Below are 26741 nucleotides of genomic sequence, written 5' to 3'. Positions count from 1 at the left end.
GGTGTCCTATGTTGAGGCAGTGAAGAAAGTGGAGGAGGATGGGTCAAGGGTGAGGGATCCTAAGCGGATCCCAGTGAGTAGTAGATTTGTGCCAGCACAGAGGGATGGGCAGCGAGTGAGTTATGCTTCAGTAAGGTTGGCTTCTTAGCATTCATAGCAATGGTTATCAACTGTACCGCAGAAATGGAACATAAATCACAGAGAATAGATGTGGTGGTGACAGCTGCAGAGAAGTATTTGGGTACACGAGATTTGACTTCAGAAGAGTTACAGGGTGTGTTGAGGGGTGGTTTTCCGTCCTCCCAGGCCATTGGCATGGTGTAGGAGCAGATAGGGTCAAAGTAGTGGAATGGGGTAGTGGGGTTTTAATGAGAGTAGGTGGCAGCTGCAGAGAAGTAACTGGATGGACGAGATTTTATTGCAGAAGAGTTAATGGGGTGGTGATTTTTAGTTTTATGAAATAGTGGTATATAGGTGTAGGGTTAGTTGGTGGTGCAAGTTTTTCATTTTAGGAACAGGAATAATTAAGATAATTTAATCTAGGTAGGCCGTGACTGGCCTCACACTTTAGTACAGTAGGTGGCGGTGTATGCACCTTTAAGTTGGATGCGATCCGCCAACCCAGTCCCGAGAAAAGATCTCCATTCCAGGCGGGTCAACGACAGACACGTACTGCAAAGGGAGATTCAGCTTGGTGTGCTGCTGAGTGCTCGCGCTTTTGCTATGTATCTGTCTTTCGGATTGAAAGGGAATAAGCAACAATCAAACTTTACTCTGTGTGGCGGCGGTTTGGCACGGCTGTGCTGTAGGAGATGGTGATGGAGAAGAAAGTGAAGCAATTATGGAGCATAGCGGGACACATAAAGGGGGGAGTAGGAAAGAGAGAAAGAAAAAGGATGCGGGAGAGAAAGGGAGTAGGGATTTGAAGGGGAGCGAGAGGTCTATGGAGGCGGAGATTTAGAAGAAAAGGAAGCTTAAGGAGGGCAACATAGTTTCCAACGCCAGCGGCAGTTCGCAGGTAGAGAGTGCTAGGGGAGCATGGAGGTGTGGAGGAGCATAAAGTGTTTCTGAAGTTTAGGGAGGAAGGGGGAGTTGGGGCGATGAGTCCGATAAGGTTGACGACTGTGATAAAATAGTTGATTGGGGAAGTTGTTAATGCTAAAGTGTTAAGAGATGGGAGCTTGTTGGTGTTCTGTAAGGACATGGCGCAGAGGGAAAAATCCCTCAGATTGATGCAAATAGGGACGTGTAAGGTGGTGTCGAGCTGATGGACTGATCAAGCAGGGATGCAGTGGATTAAAGGGGTGATTAAAGGTGTTCTGTTAGATAGGTAACTCTTTATCCACAATATAGCAGGGGGTGTAAAGCCATAACAAATACGTTTTTCCAGCAGCAGACTATGATCGATAATGTCAAAAGCCGCACTGAAGTCTAACAAAACAGCCCCCACAATATTTTTATCATAAATTTCTCTCAGCCAATCATTAGTCATTTGTGTAAGTGCTGTGCTTGTTGAATGTCCTTCCCTATAAGCGTGCTGAAAGTCTGTTGTAAATTTGTTTACTGTAAAATAGCAAATTTTTTCAAAAAGTTTACTGTTCAATACTAATGGAATCGCTTATTTTATTTAAAGGTTCTTCTGGCCTTGATGACACCCCCTACAACTACCGCCACTCAAGAACCAGAAGAATTTCAGAGAATTGCTTTGGGATCCTTGCTGCAAGATGGAGGATCCTAGGAGAAGCCCTTGAGGTTGCCCCAGAGAAAGCTGAGACCATTGTGAAGGCCTGATTGGCCCTCCACAATTACCTTTGCACCACAGACAATAGACATTGACAACACAGTCATCAACACGGTACATCCACCCCATGTTTGTTGACCACTCCACAACCACTGGGGACCTGCGTCCAGGAGAGTGGAGACAGCTTCCTCGATCCAAGAAACATGTAAATGTTGGAGTGTGGTTTGGAAAACATGTGCGAACATACATTCTCTTCTTCTGGTTGATGTCTGTTTATATGTCATGTTGTGAGCAACACACTTGGTTTTGCTGTTTGGATTTCGCTGTTTTTCTTATTCACACTTTACAAATCACAATAAACAGTAGCATAATGACCGTCACTTCATCCTTGTTTTTGGAGGCTAGACACTCAAGACATAGACCTAACCTTGTGTCATGTGTAGTGGCCTTTCAATGAGGACTTTCCTGCAGTGGTACATGGGTGAGAATGGCTGTCCAGCTGTAGATATTAAGGACAGACCCCCAAGACATTAACCTCATCTACATAGCTCATGTACAAAGCAGTACAAGTTTACTGAGTGACTGATTCAAAACAGTCATTTTCTGTCACAAGTACATATAACCAGACAAATACATTTGCAGACATTTTAGATATTTATTTACTATCACAAGAGGAAAATAGTGATGAAAAGGGAAATAAGAGAGAAAACACAAAGTAAACACCAGTAACGTGAATGAGGAAATAAGTCACTGCTGCCGTTTCTGTAACTCCTGCTGCCATTTCTTTAAGTCATCCATCTGCTGCATAATGTCAGTGTCCAAAGGATCCTCAGCTGTCTTCCTCTTCCGGCCATTGGAGCTGGGTCAGGGAGATGGGGCGGAGGTTGATGGAGTTGCAGGGCAGAGAGCAAGGGTGCACCTGGATGGTACGTTGGGTGTTGGTGAGAAGGGGCCGGGGAGGTGATGAACCAGGCCAGGGAGATGATGAGTCAAGGGGCGATGAACCATCTGTAGATGGGCCCTTAGGGCTCTGCTCTGTCCAAAACACCACCCACCTCCAAGCAGATGGCAAATATATTAGAATAAAATGCAAAAACTGGACATAATTGTACGTAGCAAATCTCGAAATAAAAGCACAAAAAAGGAAGCTTGCAAGTAGTAGAAGGGAAATTTCAGAACGTCCATCTCTTCCGTGTTTATACCAGAAGGGATACCCAAAAATATGTGATGTAGACACAGGATAGGGACTTCCGTTGAACGAGAGAGGAACACCCTGGAGTGCTGGATAGGACGGAGGATGTAAATGATGTGTTGAATGCACCATTTACCAGGGCAGAGATGAAAAGGGCAACAGGTAAGGCTGGGTTAACATCACCTGGGAAAGATGAGGTGTGCTATGTTATGTTGGCCCAGCTTAGTGATGAGGCACTGGATAAGGTATTGGTGTTGTACAACAGAGTGTGGGAGGAGGGGAAACTACCAGGCAGCTGGAAGGAGGCAGTAGTGGTACCAATCCGAAAGCCATGGAAGGACCCAACGAGGCCAACAAGCTATTGGCCAATAGCTTTAACATCACATGTATGTAAGATTATGGAACGTATGATTACAGAGAGGCTAACTTACTTCCTGGAGAATAGGGGGCTGGTATCACCATATCAGAGTGGGTTCAGGAAGGGGAGGGGAACTATGGACCCATTGCTCTGCTTAGAAGCAGAGGTCAGGTGTTGTTGCTGTCTTTTTTGATGTTGAGAAGGCGCATGATATGATGTGGAAGAGGGGTTGGTAATCAAGCTTGATATTATGGGGGTAGGAGAAAGAACTTACAACTGGATAAATTATTTCCTGTGTAAGTGTAAGGTGCTAAATGTGATGCGCTGTCTGATGGGGAAGGAGTGAGGGGCTGGGCGTTCCTCATTGAGGACCATGTATGTTGCATTGATCCGATCTGTAATAGACTATGGCAGTATTGCGTATGGTTCGCAGCCCGGACTACATTGGAAAGGCTAGATGTCATACAAGGGGCAAGGACTCAGAATATGTAGTGGGGCATTTCGAACCTCCCAAGTGTCTGTACTACAGGTGGAGATGGGAGACATGCCATTGCAGATTAGGAGACAGCAGTTGGCAATGAATTATTGGGTCAACCTACAGGGACATGCGGTGTCTCATCCTGCGAAAGGGATTTTACAGGCATGCTGGGAACATGAGCGAGGACAGAACACAAGCTTTGGGTGGGTGGGTAATACCCAGGGTAGGGAGATGGGACTGTATGGAAGGGAGTGTAGTCCAACAGTAGCTATTCCTGTAAATACACCATGGGTACTCCTGCATCCAGTAGTTAATCTAGAGGTGTTGGAAAGATAGGGAGGGTGTTGATCCATCTGATTTGTTTAATAAACGTCTGGATACTGTGTATCAGGATTTTGTGGCCATTTACACAGATGGTTCAAAAGATCCAAGGACAGGACGTACTGGGTCAGCATTTGTAGTGTAGGATTGTGGGGTGGCAGTCAGGAAACATATTACAGATAATCTGGCTGTATATACGGCAGAGCTGATGGCCATACTGTTGGCCTTGCAGTGGGTGAAGGAAGTTAAGCCAGACAGAGTAGTTATTTGCTCTGATTCATGTGCAGTGTTAATGAGTCTCCAATCCTTTAGCTCACGTAGCAGACAAGACCTGCTTTATGATGTACTACACACCCATGGCAGGATTAGACAGATGGGTATACAGATAAGATTTACTTGGGTCCCAGCCCATGTGGGAGTGGAGGGGAACGTGGCAGTTGAAGTACTGTACTGGCTAAACAAGCACTTAGTAGTGGGGATGTTAATGTTGTAGTTTAATGAGCAAGGCTGAGGCAAAAAGCCTAATATGGACAGTGATGGTGCAGTGATGGCAGGAGCAGTGGAATAGAGATACTAAGGGCAGACATTTATTTCAAGTACAGAGGAAAGTCGGGGAGGACAGCAGGAAGGGACAGAAGAGAGGAGGCTATTTTTTTTTACAAGATTAAGAGTGGGACACAGCCGGTTGAATAATACTTTAAATGTGATAGGAAAGCATCCAACAGGAAAGTGTGATTGTTGCCAGGAAACAGAGACAGTGGAGCATGTATTGATACAGTGTGGGCAGTATGAGAGGGAAAGAGAGAGGTTGAGATCGAGTATGAGGGAGAAGTGGATACAGGAAATTAGTTTAAATAGTATATTGAGTAGAACGTCATTAGATACATACTCATATTTTGTTATCTTTTTTAAAGAGAAACGGGGCTGGCAGGTAGGATTTAGTTTCTCCCTCCAGTACAGTAGGTAACGGTAATGCACCATAAAGTTGGATGCCAACCGCCGATAAACCCCACCGAAGAAGAAGAAGGGAATTCCGGTCTACTTTCAGAGTTTCGCGCGCGCTCGAATGTCAGATAAAGAACTGTGCATACATTCAGCGATCAACATTTTGGCTTAAATCTATACATTTGCATAATAACTTCAGAAATGACAGCTGCTAATTACGACCAGGCCTCTCTACCGGACCTATTGCCCCTGTACTACCGCCGACTTTTCCCTTTCTCTCAATACCACCGGTGGCTGAACTATGGAGGAGGTGAGTAGCTAGCAGCTTCCGAGTGTGGAGTTCTCTCTCCCCACTCGAACAGTTCCTTTAGTCAGAATGTTGAATAAACTCTACCGGTTGGTTGTCACCTATGTCGCTGGAAATATGTTTGTGAATTGCACTTGTGATTTGGACCAATCAAACTGCATCCGGTTGCGACAGGGATTCCCCCGAGTTAAAGTGGCTAGTGCGAGGGCTGAGAGGGTAAAAATAATGTGTTTGGACTGCAGCCTGGGAGAGCTAAAAGGGCGCGATCTACTCTTGATAGAATCATCCTGTCAGTTGAACATTAACGAAACACAAATAACAAACCCCTATCTTAGAAACTAAATTAAAGTAAAAGTTCGATATTTACAGATGAGGTCAACAATAAAATCCATCAATATGACTCCTACCAGAAATCCACTGTAAATCCACTGTAGGCAACATAATATAATACGTTATGTTGCCTTCTATGAAAAGACTGTCAAATTAACCTAATCAAATCAAATTGTATTTGTCACATGCAAGTAGAAGGATTACTTTATACTATTCCAGGTATTCCTTAAACAGGTAGGGTTTTGAGTGTCTCCGGAAGGTGGTCAGTGACTCCGCTGTCCTGGCGTCATGGGGGAGCTTGTTCCACCATTGGGGTGCCAGAGCAGCGAATAGCTTTGACGTGGCTGAGCGGGAACTGTGCTTCCGTAGAGGTAGGGGAGCTAGCAGGCCAGAGCTGGATGAACGTAGTGCCCTCGTTTGGGTGTAGGGTCTGATCAGAGCCTGAAGGTAAGGAGGTGCCATTCCCCTCACAGCTCCGTAGGCAAGCACCATGGTCTTGTAGTAGATGCGAGCCTCAACTGGAAGCCAGTGGAGTGTGCGGAGGAGCGGGGTGACATGAGTGAACTTGGGAAGGTTGAACACCAGACGGGCTGCAGCGTTCTGGATAAGTTGTAGGGGTTTAATGGCACAGGCAGGGAGCCCAGCCAACAGCGAGTTGCAGTAATCCAGACGGGAGATGACAAGTGCCTGGATTAGGACCTGTGCCGCTTTCTGTGTAAGGTAGGGTCGTACTCTGCGAATGTTGTAGAGCATGAACCTGCAGGATCGGGTCACCGCTTTGATGTTAGCGGAGAACGACAGGGTGTTGTCCAGGGTCACGCCAAGGTTCTTTGCACTCTGGGAGGAGGACACAATGGAGTTGTCAACCGTGATGTTGAGATCATGGAGCGGGCAGTCCTTCCCCGGGAGGAAGAGCAGCTCCGTCTTGCCGAGGTTCAGCTTGAGGTGGTGATCCGACATCCACACTGATATGTCTGCCAGACATGCAGAGATGCGATTCGCCACCTGGTTATCAGAAGGGGGAAAGGAGAAAATGAATTGTGTGTCGTCTGCGTAGCAATGATAGGCGAGACCATGTGAGGATATGACAGAGCCAAGGGACTTGGTGTATAGAGAGAATAGGAGAGGGCCTAGAACTGAGCCCTGGGGGACACCAGTGGTGAGAGCATGTGGTGCGGAGACAGATTCTCGCCACGCCACCTGGTAGGAGCGACCTGTCAGGTAGGACGCAATCCAAGAGTGAGCAGCGCCGGAGATGCCCAACTCGGAGAGGGTGGAGAGGAGGATCTGATGGTTCACAGTATCAAAGGCAGCGGATAGGTCTAGAAGGATAAGAGCAGAGGAGAGAGAGTTAGCTTTAGCAGTGCGGAGAGCGTCCGTGACACAGAGAAGAGCAGTCTCAGTTGAATGACCAGTCTTGAAACCTGACAGGTTTGGATCAAGAAGATCATTCTGAGAGAGATAGCATGAGAGTTGGCTAGAGACGGCACGCTCAAGAGTTTTGGAGAGAAAAGAAAGAAGGGATACTGGTCTGTAGTTGTTGATATCAGAGGGATCAAGTGTAGGTTTTTTGAGGAGGGTTGCAACTCTCGCTCTCTTTAAGACAGAAGGGACATGGCCAGCGGTCAAGGATGAGTTGATGAGCGAGGTGAGGTAAGGGAGAAGGTCTCCGGAAATGGCCTGGAGAAGAGAGGAGGGGATAGGGTCAAGCGGGCAGGTTGTTGGGCGGCCGGCCGTCACAAGTCGCAAGATTTCATCTGGTGAGAGAGGGGAGAAAGAAGTCAAAGCATAGGGTAGGGTAGTGTGAGCAGGACCAGCAGTGTCATTTGACTTAATAAATGAGGATCGGATGTCGTCAACCTTCTTTTCAAAATGGTTGACGAAGTCATCCACAGAGAGGGAGGAGGGAGGGGGAGGAGGGGGAGGATTCAGCAGGGGGGAGAAGGTGGCAAAGAGCTTCCTAGGGTTAGAGGCAGAGGCTTGAAATTTAGAGTGGTAGAAAGTGGCTTTAGCAGCGGAAACAGAGGAAGAGAATGTAGAGAGGAGGGAGTGAAAAGATGACAGGTCCCCAGGGAGTCTAGTTTTCCTCCATTTCCGCTCGGCTGCTCCGAGCCCTCTTCTGTGAGCTCGCAATGAGTCGTCAAGCCACAGAGCAGGAGGGGAGGACCGAGCCGGCCGGGAGGATAGGGGACATATATAATATGCCATTTAGCAGACGCTTTTATCCAAAGCGACTTACAGTCATGTGTGCATACATTTTTACGTATGTGTGGTCCCGGGGATCGAACCCACTACCCTGGCGTTACAAGCGCCATGCTCTACCAATTGAGCTACAGAGGACCATATAGAGAGTCAAAAGATGCAGAAAGGGAGGAGAGGAGGGTTGAGGAGGCAGAATCAGGAGATCGGAGGGAGAAGGATTTAGCAGAGGGAAGAGATGATAGGATGGAAGAGGAGAGAGTAGCGGGAGTAGGGGCACATTACCATCTGAGTAGGGGCAGAGTGAGTAGTGTTGGAGGAGAACGAGAGAGAAAGGGATACAAAGTAGTGGTCGGAGACTTGGAGGGGAGTTGCAGTGAGATTAGTAGAAGAACAGCATCTAGTAAAGATGAGGTCAAGCGTATTGCCTGCCTTGTGAGTAGGGGGGGACGGTGAGAGGGTGAGGTCAAAAGAGGAAAGGAGTGGAAAGAAGGAGGCAGACGTAGGGAGGTTAGTCACCCAGAACTGTGAGGGGTGAGCCATCCTCAGGAAAGGAACTTATCAAGGCGTCAAGCTCATTGATGAACTCTCCAAGGGAACCTGGAGGGCGATGTTAAGCTTGAATTGGCTAGTGACTGTGACAGCATGGAATTCAAATGAGGAGATAGACAGATGGGTCAGGGGAAAAAGAGAGAAAGTCCACTTGGGAGAGATGAGGATTCCTGTGCCACCGCCGCGCTGACCAGATGCTCTCGGGTATGCGAGAACACATGGTCAGACGAGGAAAGAGCAGTAGGAGTAGCAGTGTTTTCTGTGGTAATCCATGTTTCCGTCAGCGCCAAGAAGTCGAGGGACTTGGAGGGTAGCATAGACTGAGATGAACTCTGCCTTGTTGGCCGCAGAACGGCAGTTCCAGAGGCTGCCAGAGACCTGGAACTCCACGTGGGTCGTGCGCGCAGGGACCACCAGATTAGAGTGGCAACAGCCACGTGGTGTGAAGCGTTTGTATGGCCTGTGCAGAGAGGAGAGAACAGGGATAGACAGACACATAGTTGACAGACTACAGAAAAAGGCTACAATAATGCAAAGGAGATCGGAATGAAATGAACTAAACATTCATATATACAGGGGGTACCTGTACCAAGTCAATGTGCTGGGGCACCGGTTAGTCAAGGTAATTGAGGTAATATGTGAGTTATTAAAGAGACTTCTACATAAAGTTTGACTGAAACTGTAAAGTGTGTTAACATGCTCAAAATCAAACGCTGTCATTTCTGAGAGTTTGAACACCTTGAAGAAAAATGTGGTCTTAATTGGCCAGGTGTACTCTTAAATCTCAACCAGGCACAGCCAGAAGATAAATGGCCACTCCTCTCTAGGTTTTCCCCTAGGGCCTATGCTCCTGCCTTTCTAGGCAGTTTTTCCAAGCCGCTATGCTTTGCTTGCTCTTGGGGGATTTAGGCAGGGTATCTGTATAAGCACTTCATGACAACTCCTGATGTAAAAAGGGCTTTAGAAATAACATACTATTGATTGAGCGGTTTGTGCAGTGGCGTGATTACCACCACCTCATAATGTGGACTTTACTCAGGGTAGATTCAGGGTTTTTGGAGTCAAACCCAAGGTCATGCTCTTATTCTACCTGACTGTTATAGAGACATTTCTATTATATGGCATTTTAGCCTGGTTTGTGAAATTGTCAGTTACTTTAAAATTATTGTCCAGACATCAATGAATATGATGGTTGTGAACAAACAATGGGACAGCCAAATAAAATTATCTCAGATCTTTGCTATGTACTCCACCCAGTTTCAACTTATCTCCTCAGGCAGACGCAACAGTTTCTCATTGTAATCTGAACAGATAGAAGCACTCCTAAACAGCAATATGTAGGGAGAGACCATGTGCAATATTTACAGTGCATTCGGAAAGTATTCAGACCCCTTGACTTTTTTCCACATTTTGTTATGTTACAGCCTTATTCTAAAATGGATTAAATAAAATACAAATCCTCATCAATCTACACACAATACCCCATAATGACAAAGCAAAAACAGATTTTTAGAAATTTTTGCAAATGTATTAAAAATACTGAACTGAAATATCACATTTACATAAGTATTTAGACCCTTTACTCAGTACTTTGTTGAAGCGCCTTTGGCAACGATTACAGCCTAGAGTATTCTTGGGTATGACGCTACAAGCTTGGCACACCAGTATATGGGGAGTTTCTCCCATTCTTCTCTGCAGAGCCTCTCAAGCTCTGTCAGGTTGAATGGGGAGCGTTGCTGCACAACTATTTTCAGGTCTCTCCAGAGATGTTGGATCAGGTTCATGTCCGGGCTCTGGCTGGGCCACTCAAGGACATTCGGACACTTGTCCCGAAGCACTCCTGTGTTGTCTTGGCTGTGTGCTTAGGGTCGTTGTCCTGTTGGAAGGTGAACCTTCGACCCAGTCTGAGGTCCTGAGCGCTCTGGAGCAGGTTTTCATCAATGATCTCTCTGTACTTTGCGCCGTTCATCTTTCCCTCGATCCTGACTAGTCTCCCAGTCCCTGCCGCTGAAAAACATCCCCACAGCATGATGCTGCCACCACCATGCTTCACCAGAGGGATGGTGCCAGGTTTCCTCCAGACATGACGCTTGGCATTCAGGCCAAAGAGTTCAATCTTGGTTTCATCAGACCAGAGAATCTTGTTTCTCATGGTCTGAGAGTCCTTTAGGTGCATTTTGGCAAACTCCAAGCGGGCTGACGTGCCTTTTACTGAGGAATGGCTTCCGTCTGGCCACTCTACCATAAAGGCCTAATTGGTGGAGTGCTGCAGAGATGGTTGTCCTTCTGGAAGGTTCCACAGAGGAACTCTGGAGCTCTGTCAGAGTGGCCATCGGTCACCTCCCTGACCAAGCTCTAGGAAGAGTCTTGGTGGTTCCAAATTTCTTCCATTTAAGAATGATTTAGGCCACTGTGTTCTTCGGGATCTTCAATGCTGCAGAAATTCTTTGGTACACTTCCCCAGATCTGTGCGTCAACACAATCCTGTTTCGGAGCTCTACGGACAATTCCTTCAACCTCATGGCTTGGTTTTTGCTCTGACATGCACTGTCAACTGTGGGACCTTTTTATATAGACAGGTGTGTGCCTTTCCAAATCATGTCCACGCAATTTTATTTTCCACAGATGGGCTCTAATCAAGTTGTAGAAACATCTCAAGGATGATCAATGGAAACAGGATGCACCTGAGCTCAATTTCGAGTCTCCTAGCAAAGGGTCTAAATATTTATGTAAATAAGGTATTTCTGTTTTTATTTTTAATACAATTTCTAAAAACCTGTTTTTGCTCTGTCATTATGGGGTATTGTGTGTAGATTGATTTAATCCATTGTAGAATAAGGCTGTAACGTAAAAGAATATGGAAAAAGTCAAGGGGTCTGAATACTTTCCGAATGCACTGCATGTGCTTTTTACCTCTATGCTGCACAGCATTCAATCTGTGTGACTCCATGTGTGCCCACACACCCGCATAGTCTCTTGGTTTGTATCTAGAGGGCTGGCAGAGGGGGCAGTGATGTAACTTGCACTTCGTGCACGGGACTAAATCTTTAAGGCCATCGGTGCCTTTTCTCACAGTGGTATGCTGTCAAACACAAACATAAGTGACGAATACTTTAGTAAATTAGCTAGCTAGATTAGTTGATAACCAGGGGTAAACATAGAACAAGGACCAACAAGGTGACGTTGTTGGTGATGAAAAATGAATTAATGCGTTAGCTAAGACTTAGCTGCTGTCGTTAGCTAGCTAGCTTCTTTAACAGGCTAACGTTACGTTAACTGTATATCAAGATAGCTAACCTAACAGTAACGTTTGTTACACATCATTAAAATCCTAGTAGTTAGCTACATCTATGAAGAACGTAGATACTGGTAGCTAGCTAACGTTACACCAAATACAGAGCTCTAAGTGAATAGCAAAATGTTACGTCAGCTGAAATACCTACCACCATCTCTGCCGAAGAACACTCACTGAAAGTTTGAAACACAATGGCCAAAACAGCCCCCAAAACGGTCTTGAGTGCCAACAAATCAGCCCAATTGGCACTGCTCTTCCCATGTCTTAAACCCATTGCTCCCCATCCTCCCACTTCTCTCAACACGCCCATTATAAGAGTCACTCCAGCGATGCAGCTACTTACGACTCCTAAAACTGCTTCTCCAATAGAACTCCCCGATCACACTTGTAGGCGATGTCATGGCGACTTTGGCTAGATAAGCTCACACGTAGAAACACGTCATCGGGTCTAACGGTAGTCTAACGCAGAACTGTGCATGTGCAGGTCGTCAAATCAAAGGCACTCCTTCGATTATAAAGACAAGTTGTTTTTGACTAAAATTAAAACGTGTCACTTTCACGACGTTGGAGTAATAACATGTTGAACTACTTAAGACATTGGCTCGAATCTAGGTTGTGCCTTTAGATTTCGAGAAAATTAACAACTAAGGAATAATTTCACTTCTCTCATGTACACGACCAAACACCTACTCATTCAAGGGTTTTTCTTTATTTTTACTATTTTCTACATTGTAGAATAATAGTGAAGACATCAAAACTATGGAATAACACCATATGGAATCATGAAGTAACCAAAGAAGTGTTAAACAAATCAATATATTTTATATTTGAGATTCTTCAAATAGCCACCCTTTGCCTAGATGACAGCTTTGCACACTCCTGGTCAGTCAATCCGGAAAACTTCAAGAACTTTGAACGTTTCTTGAAGTGCAGTCGCAAAAACCATCAAGCGCTATGATGAAACTGGCTCTCATGAGGACCGCCACAGGAATGGAAGACCCAGAGAAGGAGAGTGATGGAGTGCTGCATCAGATGACCTGACCTCCACAATCCCCCGACCTCAACCAAATTGAGATGGTTTGGGATGAGTCGGACGGCAGAGTGAAGGAAAAGCAGCCAACAAGTGCTCAGCATATGTGGAAACTCCTTCAAGACTGTTGGAAAAGTATTCCAGGTGAAGCTGGTTGACAGAATGCCAAGAGTGTGCAAAGCTGTCATCAAGGCAAAGGGTGGCTATTTTAAGAATCTCAAATGTAAAATATAGCCTATTTGGATTTGTTTAACACTTTTTTCGTTACTACATGATTCCATATGTGTTCTTTCATAGTTTTGATGTCTTCACTATTATTTTACAATGTTGAAAATATACAAAATAAAGAAAAACCATTGAAGAAGTAGGTGTTCTAAAACTTTTGACAGGTAGTGTATGTTTGAATTTTCAAACTACTTTTCATTGGGGAGTCAGATAAAGCGTTTTTATCAAAAGGAATCCCTTATGCATGTGAACACAGAATCCTACTCATTACTTCACGTGCTTAATTACATCACTTTTGTTTTGAGCCGAGTTCGCAGTTGGCTTTGAACAGGGCACCTCTTAAAACGAATGCAATCAACTTTCACCCGAACACGCCTACCCAGTCACCCGGGCCAGATTAATAGAATCCCCTCACTACTTTACTCTTGGATATTTTGTGTCAAATTTTCAACAGTATAGGGCATGTAATGATTTCGACAGCTTTACAGACAGAAGTCATTATGTGCCCCATGCCTCTGGCATGTTTTGATTGAAAAAGTTTGCCCCTCCAACAACACACATCTACTTGCTAGCTAGTTCACAACCAGTCAAGTTTAATGATTGAGGACAACTTATTTTGCAACCCCTCAGTGACAAAGAACTACTTCCAGAATCGAGAGTTCTCCTTCACGTTGAAGGATGACATCTACGTACGATATCAGTCGTTCAGCACACAGAACGAGCTGGAGAAGGAGATGCAGAAGATGAACCCGTACAAGATTGACATCGGAGCAGTCTACAGTCATAGGGTGGGGTTCCATTACTCACTTTCTGGATCTGACCACCACTTACACACATACTCTTGCTTTCTTTCTTCTTCCTCTCTCTCTCTCTCTCACACACCTCTCCATTGTCCCTCAAGTGACCATTCTATTTATCTTCTTCTGTCACCTTCAGCCCAATCAGCACAACACAGTCAAGTCTGGATCCTTCCAGGCTCTGGAGAAGGAGCTGGTGTTTGATATTGATATGACAGACTATGATGACGTCAGAAGCTGTTGCAGGTACTTGATCAAATTTGCCAGAAAGTGTCTTTCAACCATCTTTACTATTTTAAAGTTGTGGAGTATGTTTGAATGTACAACAGATTATAATTCTCGGATGGTGCCTTTTTAAGTTCTGTTGGGGATGTGAGACCGTTCATCAGCTGTTTTGTCTTGTCTTGTAGTGGTGCAGACATATGCCCTAAGTGCTGGACTCTGATGACCATTGCCATCCATATATTGGACCGGGCCCTTCGAGGTGAGTCAGAAAAACGGTTAATTCTCACAGGATTAAAAATGAGCTCTTGACTTGAACCTATCTTTTTATTGGTCATTTTACAAAATGATCTGATGATTAATTTTCATTGTTACCTGTGTTTGTTGACTTTTTTCTGGGGTGCTCCAGATGACTTTGGTTTCCGGCACTGCCTGTGGGTGTACTCGGGCAGGAGAGGGGTGCATTGCTGGGTGTGTGACGAGGCTGCACGGAAGCTCTCTGTGGCGGCGCGCTCCGCTGTGGCAGAGTACCTGAGTCTTGTCAAGGTAAGACCACCTCTCATGACATCATAACCCACTCGAGGCTAAAAGAGGCTTCCAACAATCAAGGGTTATTCTCTTCTTGGCTATATTTGAATGGAGCAGTAGACTCAAAATCACATGCAATAGTTGATAGAAGTGATGCGGGAGCCTTACATTTTTCGACTTCTGTTCATTTGAGTCAAGAAGTGCTGAGTGTAAAGAAATGCTAACGTGATACGTTCAACATCAACACTGAAAATTATTTCACACACAAATTATGTATATGTAAATCAGTAGCCTGGAGTAGATTGATATGGTGATTATTGAATCTTTTTCTGTTCTTCAGGGTGGAGAAGACACGGTGAGGAAAGTTGTGCTGTCAGACCCAATTCATCCATTCATCACGTAAGATCAAGTTACAGAGCCATACTTGTTATCCTTGTTAGCTGTTGTGGGTTCTAGTAGCTGAGAAAAGGACCATTAGTTTGAGGTGTTGTCTAACTGTTAAAGGGCAGAATCATGTTGAATTTTGACTGACCAGTTTACCTCTAACCCCTGTCTCCCCTCCAGGGAATCCCTGGCGGTGGTGGAGCGCTACTTCCCCCAGTATGCTCTGCTGGGACAGGACATACTGGGTAGCAAAGAGGCTGTAGACAAAGTGCTGGCCATTTTGCCTGAAGATATCCTTTTCCTCTCTGCCTCTTTTCATTATATGACACTATGAAATTTGACATGCATACAGTACATGCACTCAGTGGCCAGTTTATTAGGTACTCCACCCAGTTCACGAAAATAGACAGTGAGTCACGTAGCTGTGGCTTGCTATATAAAGCTGGCAGACAGGCATTGAGGTATTCAGTTACTGTTCGATTGAACGTTAGAATGGGCAAAACGAGTGACCTAAGCGACTTTTGAGCGCGGTATGATCGTCGGTGCCAGGCGTGCCGGTTCCAGTATCTCATGCACGTCAGTGTCTAGGCTTTACCGAGAATGGGCTGTTAAGATCGCCACACTGGCAGTCAGGAGTCATGACCGCAGTCAAATTCCATGTGACCGTTGAGTCACAGTAACTAGGCTTATCTAAACCTGCACTCTGATGCCTCTGATGGTCATTAGCAGCCTACCAAACTTGCTAATGACCAGTCGCTAATGGCTGGTACTCAGCGCTCTATTGTCCCTCTAATCACGCTGACATCAATGCAAATCAAATCGAAAATCAAATCAAACATTTAATGAGAGCCCTGGCATTCAGAGTTTGAGCGGAATAGGATCACCTGTTGCGCAGCGAGAGCCAGCTCCTCATTGCTGGTTGATGCAGGGAATGAAATGTGTTCCTGTTGCGCAACATTTCTATAGGCTATGCAATTGCGTTAGAAAACAGAGTTTTGATGACCTCTATTAAAAATAGGCCTACTATATTTATTTCTCAACTTTCCATAGCGCTTTACAACCGGAGTAGCCTACCTGGCTGGCATGAAAATTAACTGCGGGAAAAGCGTCCTCCATTTACTATTCAAGTGCATACGGATGATGTCTTTTTTTCCCCCTGCCCCTGTTCCGACAGGTGCATGATAATGGCCCATTCTAAATCAAAACTAATTTCACACATATTATTTAGCATATGTAAAGACGAGATTAAATTGAGAATAGTCTGAATGGTGAGCATATTATCACTTGTGAATGATGCAAAGTGCATGGTTTTTTCTGCGACTTATTCAAATCATAGTCTCATGCACCATGTAGCCTAGCCCATAGGCCTATATGTTTTGCTAAGGTTTATATCACAACTGAAGTGGCCAAATAACGCCAAACGTAGCCTATAGGCAGTGGTGGAAAGTAATTAAGTAAAAATAGTTGAAAGTACTAAAGTCGTTTTTTTGGGTATCTGTACTTTACTATTTATATACTGAACAAAAATATAAACGCAACGTGCAACAATTTCAAAGATTTTGCTGAGTTACAGTTCATATAAGGACATGAGTCAATTTCAATAAATTCATTAGGCCCTAATCTATGGATTTCACATGAATGGCCAGGGGCGCAGCCATGGGTGGATCTGGGAGGGCATAGGCCCACCCACTTGGGAGCCAGGCCCAGCCAATCAGAAATAGTTTTTCCCCATAAAAGGGCTTTATTACAGACAGAAATACTCCTCAGCACTCCTCCTCAGACAATCCCGCAGGTGAAGAAGCCGGCTGTGGAGGTCCTGGGCTGGCGTGGTTACACATGGTCTAAAATGACGTTGGAGGTGGCTTATGGTAGAGAAATTAACATTAAATCTCTGGCAACAGCTCTGGTGGACATTCCTGCAGTCAGTATGCCAATTGCACGCTCCCTCAAAACTTGAGACATCTGTGGCATTGTGTTGTGTGACAAAACTGCACATTTTAGAGAGGCCTTTTATTGTCCCCAGCAGAAGGTGCACCTGTGTAATGATCATGCTGTTGAATCAACTTCTTGATATGCCCACCTGTCAGGTGGATTGATTATCTTGGCAAAGGAGAAATGCTCAGTAACAGAGATGTAAACAAACTTGAACACAACATTTTAGCTAAATAAGCTTTTTGTTCGTATGGAACATTTCTGGGATATTTTATTTCAGCTCATGGGACCAACACTTTACATGTTGCGTTTATATTTTTGTTCAGTATAAAACCAAATACTTTTAGACTTTTACTCAAGTAGTATTTTAGTGGGTGACTTTCACTTTTACTTGAGTCATTTCTTATTATGCAGTCTTAGAATGTATTAGGAATCAAACATATAGCCTAATGTTTGTATCACAACTAAAGTTGCATAATTAACTAGAGTAAGCATATAGGAGGACCTGTTTCTTTGTTAACCTCTCAACACAGAATAGCCGCATGTGCGCACTCCCTAAAATCGTTTGGGGAAAAATATCCTTTCTATTTTATTCAGCTATGTTCAATTGTATTGTTCTTACCATAGCCTCAGGAAGTAAGGGTGCGGAGGGTGCTGCAGCACCCCCTGAAAAATCAGAATTAAAAAAATATATACAAATTAGCAGTTGACCTCCAACCCCCACCCCACCTCTAAAATAGGCTACATTTTCTTCATAACATGTTTCTTTAGACCTGTCTAAAATAAATTATGAATTTATTGTGATGGTGTAGGCTATATTGAATGGATTTATTAAGACTTTTAGAAATGTAGATGTTCCAAAGGTCCACATCAGTGGCTTGTAGGCTATGCATCGAAGCTGGAGATTCTAAACATCTTTGTTAATTAACGGTTACCGTAAGACCGGCAGTTATTTGAATGACAATCACTGACTGACAATTTCATGACCGCCACAGCCCTAGGTGCAACAAACATAAAACATCCAGTCAGCGGCAGTCCTGTGGGCGAAAACAGCTTGTTGATGAGGTCGAAAGAGTGTGGCAATAATCGTGCAAGCTAACAGGCGGGCCACAAACAGGCAAATAATGGCGCAGTACAACAGTGGTGTGCAGAACGGCATCTCGGAACGTACAACTCGTCAATTCTTGTCAGAGATGGGCTGTTGCAGCAGACGACCACACCGGATTCCACTCCTATCAGCTAAAAACAAGATGAAGCGGCTCCAGTGGGCACTCAATCACCAACACAGGACAATTGAGTGGAAAAACATCGCCTGGTCTGACAAATCCCGGTTCCTGTTGCGTCATGCTGATGGCACAGTCAGGATTTGGCGTAAGCAGCATGAGTCCATGGCTCCATCCTGCCTGGTGTCAATGGTACAGGCTGGGGGCGGTGGTGTAATGTTGTGGGGAATGTTTTCCTGGAACACGTTAGGTACCTTGATACCAATTGAGAAATGTTTCCATGCCCCCAAAAATGCAGGCTGTTCTGGAGGCAAAGGGGTGTCTGACCCCGTACTAGATGGGTGTACCTTATAAAGTGGCCACTGAGTGTACATGGCTACACGTGTACAGTACACACACACACAATGTTCTATATGTCACAGTTTAGCAGGTTTTGTGATATATCGTTACATGTTGAGGGAGAACACGCTAGAACATGCCTATCCTTAACTGAAACTTTACATGTCAGAAAGAAGCTGCTGCAGGACTTCCAGACTGAAAAGAACCCTGAGAAGCGCTGGCGCACACTCAAGAATATGGCCCAAGACAAACGCGTAGGTGGCCATGCTCACACAACACTGCAATAAAGATTGACATAAGCCCTGTTAGAACAAAATATAACAATGTGATGTCAATGGCAGCCAAGCATGCACTTATGAAAACTACTTTCTTCAACCAGACGACTGCCAAGAAGGGCCACTACTTTGAGTTGGAGATCATGCTTCAGTACTGTTACCCTCGTCTCGATGTTAACGTCAGTAAAGGAGTCAACCACTTGCTGAAGAGCCCCTTCAGCGTCCATCCCAAAACAGGTGAGGAGAAACTATGGAGCCAGATAGCTGCCAAAAGGTTGAACGCACGTATCGTTAGGATCGTAAGAAAATACATATGTAAATTATTAGGATCATAAGAAAAGCAATGCGTGAAACATGAAACGTAACCGTTAAATTAGATCTGTAAACGTACAAACCCTATGTTACGACTATGAATGAACATTTACACATTCAATTCTTAATTTGCGGCTCCCTTTACTCGGTTACAGATCTTTTTTATATGTACAAACTTTTGTCAGGAATGTGGCATCTGCAAAGGACATGAACCGAACGTAGCTAGTTGAAGTTAGCTAGTCAATCAAGCAACTCTAGCCCAGATGTTGAGAGTTGCTTTGCAGCTTCCGGTTTCATTTCCAAAATAAAAGTCTAGAGCTTGTTTTAGAATGGCGTTCGGTAACAACATTATACCAGTAGATGGCGTAGTATAGGCTTGGGCCTTCAGCAAATTACTTGTGTGATAATTATACTATAAAGACACAGAAAAGCCTTGTCTAGAATAACCGCCTGAGCTGCAAAATAGAAAGTAAATATGATTTAGGCTAGGCCTATTCCACTATCTAAATATGCCATGCTGTTGTGTGTTATTTAATGGCCAAATAATTGCATAATGTATTTGTATAGCCGTGTGGGGCTACTGTGGTGATCATGTAACCTAATGAATCACACTTTTTCCAGTATTTGGGAGCACGAACTGTAGGCATTATATTAGCCATTTTGAATTCCACTCTGTATGTAGACTTGTTATAGCCATTTGCGTTGCACAAACCCATCACGCAGAGGCTATATCCATATCAATAAATGAGACAAAACAAAATATTGATTAAGTCTTGGCTATAACCTGTCCTGAGCTAAATAGCCAAGGGGTCCCAAATGGTCAAGACTATCTATAGCCTATTCTTATTGCCAGATCTGTTTTCCCTATCAGCCACTGCATGTGCTTTTGTAAAAAAAATATTTAGAGGCTATATTTAGAGGCCTGTGAGCTAGGATCTCTTTTTAAGGGGTGGCCTATAATAAAAACAGTTATAAAACACAAATAGAGTTCTAAAATATTTCCAGGAGACACCAGTACCCAAAATGATAGCCTAAATTGCAATGCCTACAAGTTGAAGGCCTATTTCTTTTATTTGGATAGGCCTACATTAAATACTGAATTATTAAAGTGATAGGCTGAAGAACTTTGGAGAATTTAGATAATTTTGAATACACACATGACTCTGGCTGCATGCCTCCAGAAGGGCATCTTCTGAGGCTGAGGGATGCGTTTACGAAGGCGCATGGTGCTGTGGTGCTGCATGGAGATCACAAGCTCTTCAACTGGGCAGCAGTGTCGCGATGGAGGGAATAGCCTATATGGAGACTACCTAAGACCACTGCGAACAGAGTTATTGTAAATTGTGGGAATAAGCTTATACCAGACTTAGCCTACATTTAACCTCTCCCATGTTAATCTCAAAGTCCATATGTTCATTACCCGATTCAGGCTCAAAATGGCCAGAAACAAATAACTTTATTCTGAAACTCGTCAGTCTATTCTTGTTCTGAGAAATGAAGGCTATTCCATGCGAGAAATTGCCAAGAAACTGAAGATCTCGTACAACGCTGTGTACTACTCCCTTCACAGAACAGCGCAAACTGGCTCTAACCAGAATAGAAAGAGGAGTGGGAGACCACGGTGCACAACTGAGCAAGAGGACAATACATTATAGAGTGTCTAGTTTGAGAAATGGTGCCTCACACGTCCTAAACTGGCAGCTTCATTAAATAGTACCCGCAAAACACCAGTCTCAACGTCAACAGTGAAGAGGCGACTCCAGGATGCTGACCTTCTAGGCAGAGTTGCAAAGAAGAAGCGGGTACTGTTTTGCGGGTACTATTTAATGAAGCTGTTGAGGACGTGTGAGGCACCTGTTTCTCAAACTAGACACTCTATAATGTATTTGTCCTCTTGCTCAGTTGTGCACCGTGGCCTCCCACTCCTCTTTCTATTCTGGTTAGAGACAGTTTGCGCTGTTCTGTGAAGGGAGTAGTACACAGCGTTGTACGAGATCTTCAGTTTCTTGGCAATTTCTCGCATGGAATAGCCTTCATTTCTCAGAACAAGAATAGACTGACGAGTTTCAGAAGAAAGTTATTTGTTTCTGGCCATTTTGAGCCTGTAATCGAACCCACAATTGCTGATGCTCCAGATACTCAACTAGTCTCAAGAAGGCCCGTTTTATTGCTTCTTTAATCAGTACAACAGTTTTCAGCTGTGCTAACATAAATGCAAAAGGGTTTTCTAATGATCAATTAACATTTTAAAATAATAAACTTAGATTAGCAAACACAATGTGCCATTGGAACACAGGACTGATGGTTGCTGATAATGGGCCTCTGTATGCCTAAGTAGATATTCCATAAAAAATCAGCCATTTCCAGCTACAATAGCCATTTACAACATTAACAATGTCTACACTGTATTTCTGATAAATTTGATGTTATTTTAATGGACAACAAAATTGCTTTTCTTTCGAAAACCAGGACATTTCTAAGTGACCCCAAACTTTTGAACGGTAGTGTAAATCATGTCAATTTTTTAAAAATTCATATTGACCCCTCCTATAGATTTTGAGTGATTAAATAAATGTCAGAATATTCAATAAAAAAATATAAAAAAATATTGGCAAAGACTCCAGTGGTCATACATAATTTATAGATTCACCAAACATCCCGAGTGGCGCAGTGGTCTAAGGCACTGCATCTCAGTGCTTGAGGCGTCACTACAGAACCCCTGGTTCGATTCCAGGCTGTATCACAACCGGCCGTGATTGGGAGTCCCATAGGGCGGTGCACAATTGGCCCAGCGTCGTCCGGGTTTGGCCGGTGTAGGCCGTCATTGTAAATAAGAATTTGACTTGCCTAGTCAAATAAAGGTAAAATAAAATACAAAAAATAATTATATGTTTCATTATTCCTGGTATATGCTACTGGTTATGATTGCAGACAGAGCCCAGAGAATGGGATGGTGCAATATTAAATTAGTCATATTTTGATAAGGTGCATACATGGGGATGTCCACGTCACCCAGAGATATGCCCATGCTGTAGAGATACACCTAGCAGACTGAAACTTCACTATTGTAGGCATTATACAGCTAGTGCTATCTAGACTTGCGCTGGCAAACAAATCCATTACATTAGCTAACTAAAATGTGAAGTAAACTCAACTGAGGAGTAATAGAGAATGGAGACTTTTAACTTGAAAACATGCAGGACACCTCTTTCCGGTTTCCCTGACTTCCGTTTATTTTATACTGTTTTAGGCTCGTTTGCGTAGCACTCATCACAGGCCGTTTAGTGTACGTTTTTTTGTTTGTTGGTGAGATGAAACTCTGAAAGGTATTATTGAACGTCAGAATTGCAACACAATATTTGTTCAAGCCTAAAATATTAGTCTGTAATCGTAACATGGTGTTTGTATGTTCACAGATGAAATTTCACGTTTACGTTTCATGTTTCACGCATGGCTATTCTTACGATCCTAATGATACGTATGTTGAACCTTTTGGCAGCTATCTGGCTCCATAAGAAACTAATTGAAGTGCAAGACTAACACATTGAACCATGATAGACATTTAACCCAAATGTTGCCTGTGAGAGAAACAGTCAAAGGATGCTTCTCATCCAACTGAGGGAGATAATGTTTGGATGTCATTAGCCCAACACTCAACACCTTTCCTCCCTATGTTCCTTACTTCCCCACAGGGCGGATCTCTGTTCCTATTGACCTGAGAGAACTGGATCGCTTTGACCCCTTTGATGTGCCCACTATCAGGTAAGTCCTCCTCAGTCAGTTTGTCATACAGTGGGGAAAAAAAGTATTTAGTCAGCCACCAATTGTGCAAGTTCTCCCACTTAAAAAGATGAGAGAGGCCTGTAATTATCATCATAGGTACACGTCAACTATGACAGACAGATTGAGAGAAAAAATCCAGAAAATCACATTGTAGGATTTTTTATGAATTTATTTGCAAATTATGGTGGAAAATAAGTATTTGGTCACCTACAAACAAGCAAGATTTCTGGCTCTCACAGACCTGTAACTTCTTCTTTAAGAGGCTCCTCTGTCCTCCACTCGTTACCTCTATTAATGTCACCTGTTTGAACTTGTTATCAGTATAAAAGACACCTGTCCACAACCTCAAACAGTCACACTCCAAACTCCACTATGGCCAAGACCAAAGAGCTGTCAAAGGACACCAGAAACAAAATTGTAGACCTGCACCAGGCTGGGAAGACTGAATCTGCAATAGGTAAGCAGCTTGGTTTGAAGAAATCAACTGTGGGAGCAATTATTAGGAAATGGAAGACATACAAGACCACTGATAATCTCCCTCGATCTGGGGCTCCACGCAAGATCTCACCCCGTGGGGTCAAAATGATCACAAGAACGGTGAGCAAAAATCCCAGAACCACACGGGGGGGCCTAGTGAATGACCTGCAGAGAGCTGGGACCAAAGTAACAAAGCCTACCATCAGTAACACACTACGCCGCCAGGGACTCAAATTCTGCAGTGCCAGACGTGTCCCCCTGCTTAAGCCAGTACATGTCCAGGCCCGTCTGAAGTTTGCTAGAGTGCATTTGGATGATCCAGAAGAGGATTGGGAGAATGTCATATGGTCAGATGAAACCAAAATAGAACTTTTTGGTAAAAACTCAACTCGTCGTGTTTGGAGGACAAAGAATGCTGAGTTGCATCCAAAGAACACCATACCTACTGTGAAGCATGGGGGTGGAAACATCATGCTTTGGGGCTGTTTTTCTGCAAAGGGACCAGGACGACTGATCCGTGTAAAGGAAAGAATGAATGGGGCCATGTATCGTGAGATTTTGAGTGAAAACCTCCTTCCATCAGCAAGGGCATTGAAGATGAAACGTGGCTGGGTCTTTCAGCATGACAATGATCCCAAACACACCGCCCGGGCAACGAAGGAGTGGCTTCGTAAGAAGCATTTCAAGGTCCTGGAGTGGCCTAGCCAGTCTCCAGATCTCAACCCCATAGAAAATCTTTGGAGGGAGTTGAAAGTCTGTGTTGCCCAGCGACAGCCCCAAAACATCACTGCTCTAGAGGAGATCTGCATGGAGGAATGGGCCAAAATACCAGCAACAGTGTGTGAAAACCTTGTGAAGACTTACAGAAAACGTTTGACCTGTGTCATTACCAACAAAGGGTATATAACAAAGTCTTGAGAAACTTTTGTTATTGACCAAATACTTATTTTCCACCATAATTTGCAAATAAATTCATTAAAAATCCTACAATGTGATTTTCTGGAATTTTTTTCTCATTTTGTCTGTCATAGTTGACGTGTACCTATGATGAAAATTACAGGCCTCTCTCATCTTTTTAAGTGGGAGAACTTGCACAATTGGTGGCTGACTAAATACTTTTTCCCCCCACTGTAATAAGAAGTTTGTAAAGAGCTTTACAGATTTTCAAAACATTTATTCCCAAAGCGCTAAACACAAAGTTTGAATGTGTGGCGTCCCTAGGGTTCTCGGTATTCTTACCGATCCTGTTATTGTATCTCCCTGTAGTCTGATCTGTGAGGAGCTGGATCAGCCCAAGACCGAAGAGGAACAGGAGGACACCAAGGAGAATGAGAATGAAAAAGAAGCAGGAGAGCGGCGGAAGATAAGAGGTATTCAAAGAGACAAGTGCAATTCATTACTAAGGGAGCCAAGGGATTTGATATGCATTTGTTCATTGCACGTTGAATTGACTAACAAAAGCTTATTGGTTCCACAGACTACAAACGAACAAGCTTGGCGAAGTATGTGAAACTGTTTGATCAATTCTTGGAAGGGATGGCTCGCTCAAGAAAAGGGGAGCTTCTTAAAAACAGTGGTGAGTGTAATTGAAGTCCTTAGTGGAGGAATACAATTGTTAGTATGAAAATTCAGATCTAAAAGATTTGATGATCATGGCCTTTTTTCTCAATTTCTTTTCAGATCTTCAAAAGGACTTCTAACCCTGTGCAGTGTCCAACAATAGTTGGCTAATCTTAAACAAGCCTGTCATATCAGTTGTTCATCTGACAGTTAAAAGATGAACACACATTACATATGCACTGTAAACAAATGGTCTCAGTTTGAGAATTGCCGTGCAAATATATTACTCTATGAACGATTGAAAAATCACAGTTGTGCAAACTTTTATATAGCTTATTGTTTTCTCATTAAAATGACTTTGTCCTACAGTTTGTCAACCTATTTTGTGTCTTAGTATTGCTGTGGTGGAGACCAACTAGAGCTAGTCAGAATGTGGACACCCCTTCAAATTAGTGGATTTGGCTATTTCAGCCACCCGTTGCTGACAGGTGTATACAATTGAGCACACAGCCATGCAATCTCCACAGACAAACATTGGCAGTAGAATGGCCTTACTGAAGAGCTCAGTGACTTTCAACGTGGCACTGTCATAGGATGCCACCTTTCCAACAAGTTAGATCGTCAAATTTCTGCCCTGCTAGAGCTGCCCCGGTCAACTGTAAGTGCTGTTATTGTGAAGTGGAAACGTCTAGGAGCAACAATGGCTCAGCCGTGAAGTGGTAGGCCAAACAAGCTCACAGAACGGGACCTCCGAGTGCTGTAGCGCATAAAAATCGTCTGTCCTCGGTTGCAAAACTCACTGCGAGTTCCAAATTGCCTCTGAAAGCAATGTCAGCACGAGAACTGTTTGTCGGGAGCTTCATGAAATGGGTTTCCATGGCCGAGCAGCCGCACACAAGCCTAAAGTCACCATGTGCAATGCCAAGCGTCGGCTGGAGTGGTGTAAAGCTCGCCGCCATTGGACTCTGGAGCAGTGGAAACACGTTCTCTGGAGTGATGAATCACGCTTTACCATCTGGTAGTCCGACGGACGAATCTAGTTTGGAGGATGCCAGGAGAACGTTACCTGCCCCAATGCATAGTGCCAACTGGAAAGTTTGGTGGAGGAGGAAGAATGGTCTGGGGCTGTCTTTCATGGTTTGAGCTACGCCCCTTAGTTCCAGTGAAGGGAAATCTTAATGTTACAGCATACAATGACATTCTAGATGATTCTGTGCTTCCAACTTTGTGGCAACAGTTTGGGGAAGGCCCTTTCCTGTTTCAGCATGACAACGCCCCCATGCACAAAGCGAGGCCCATACAGAAATGGTTTGTCGAGATTGGTGTGAAAGAACTTGACTGGCCTGCACAGAGCCCTGACCTCAACCCCATCGAACACCTTTTGCATGACTTAGAACGCCGACTGCGAGCCAGGCCTAATCGCCCAACATCAGTGCCATACCTCACTAATACTCTTGTGGCTGAATGGAAGCAAGTCCCCGCAGCAATGTTCCAACATGTAGTGGAAAGCCTTCCCAGAAGAGTGGAGGCTGTTATAGCAGCAAAGGGGGGTCCAGCTCCACATTAATGCCCATGATTTTGGAATGATATGTTCGATGAGCAGGTGTCCACATACTTTTGGTCATGTAGTGTATTTAGCAGATGTTATTGCGGATGTAGTGAAATGCTTGTGTTCCTAGCTCCAACGGTGCAGTAATAGCTAGCAATACGCAACAATACACACAAATCTAAAAGTAAAAGAATGGAATTAAGGTATACAGAAATATTAGGACGAGCAATGTCGGAGTCCAGAGTATGTATTTTATGTGTAGATACAGTGTGGGGAAAAAAGTATTTGATCCCCTGCTGATTTTGTACGTTTGCCCACTGACAAAGACATGATCAGTCTATAATTTTAATGGTAGGTTTATTTGAACAGTGAGAGACAGAATAACAA

At 44.0% G+C, this 26741-nt stretch overlaps 1 protein-coding gene across 1 annotated transcript; it reads left to right on the top strand.

The window, feature by feature from the left end:
• Positions 1–5062: 5062 nt before the first annotated feature.
• LOC311150139 (DNA primase small subunit-like) lies at positions 5063–25117 on the top strand (the record flags this gene model as incomplete). Its single annotated transcript, XM_084187436.1, is given in 14 exon segments — positions 5063–5164; positions 5168–5345; positions 13604–13761; positions 13910–14016; positions 14181–14254; positions 14402–14538; positions 14861–14919; positions 15085–15201; positions 18568–18652; positions 18778–18910; positions 22678–22747; positions 24512–24615; positions 24723–24821; positions 24926–25117. Coding segments are annotated over 14 exon segments (1443 nt in total). The 3' UTR covers positions 24946–25117.
• Between the last annotated feature and the right edge of the window lie 1624 nt (positions 25118–26741).

The sequence above is a fragment of the Coregonus lavaretus genome, assembly GCF_964263955.1.
Source record: "Coregonus lavaretus genome assembly, chromosome: 22".
NCBI classification, from domain to species: domain Eukaryota; kingdom Metazoa; phylum Chordata; class Actinopteri; order Salmoniformes; family Salmonidae; genus Coregonus; species Coregonus lavaretus.
The sequence above is the reverse complement of the archived record's forward strand: the minus strand, read 5'-3'. Positions and strand labels throughout refer to the sequence as shown.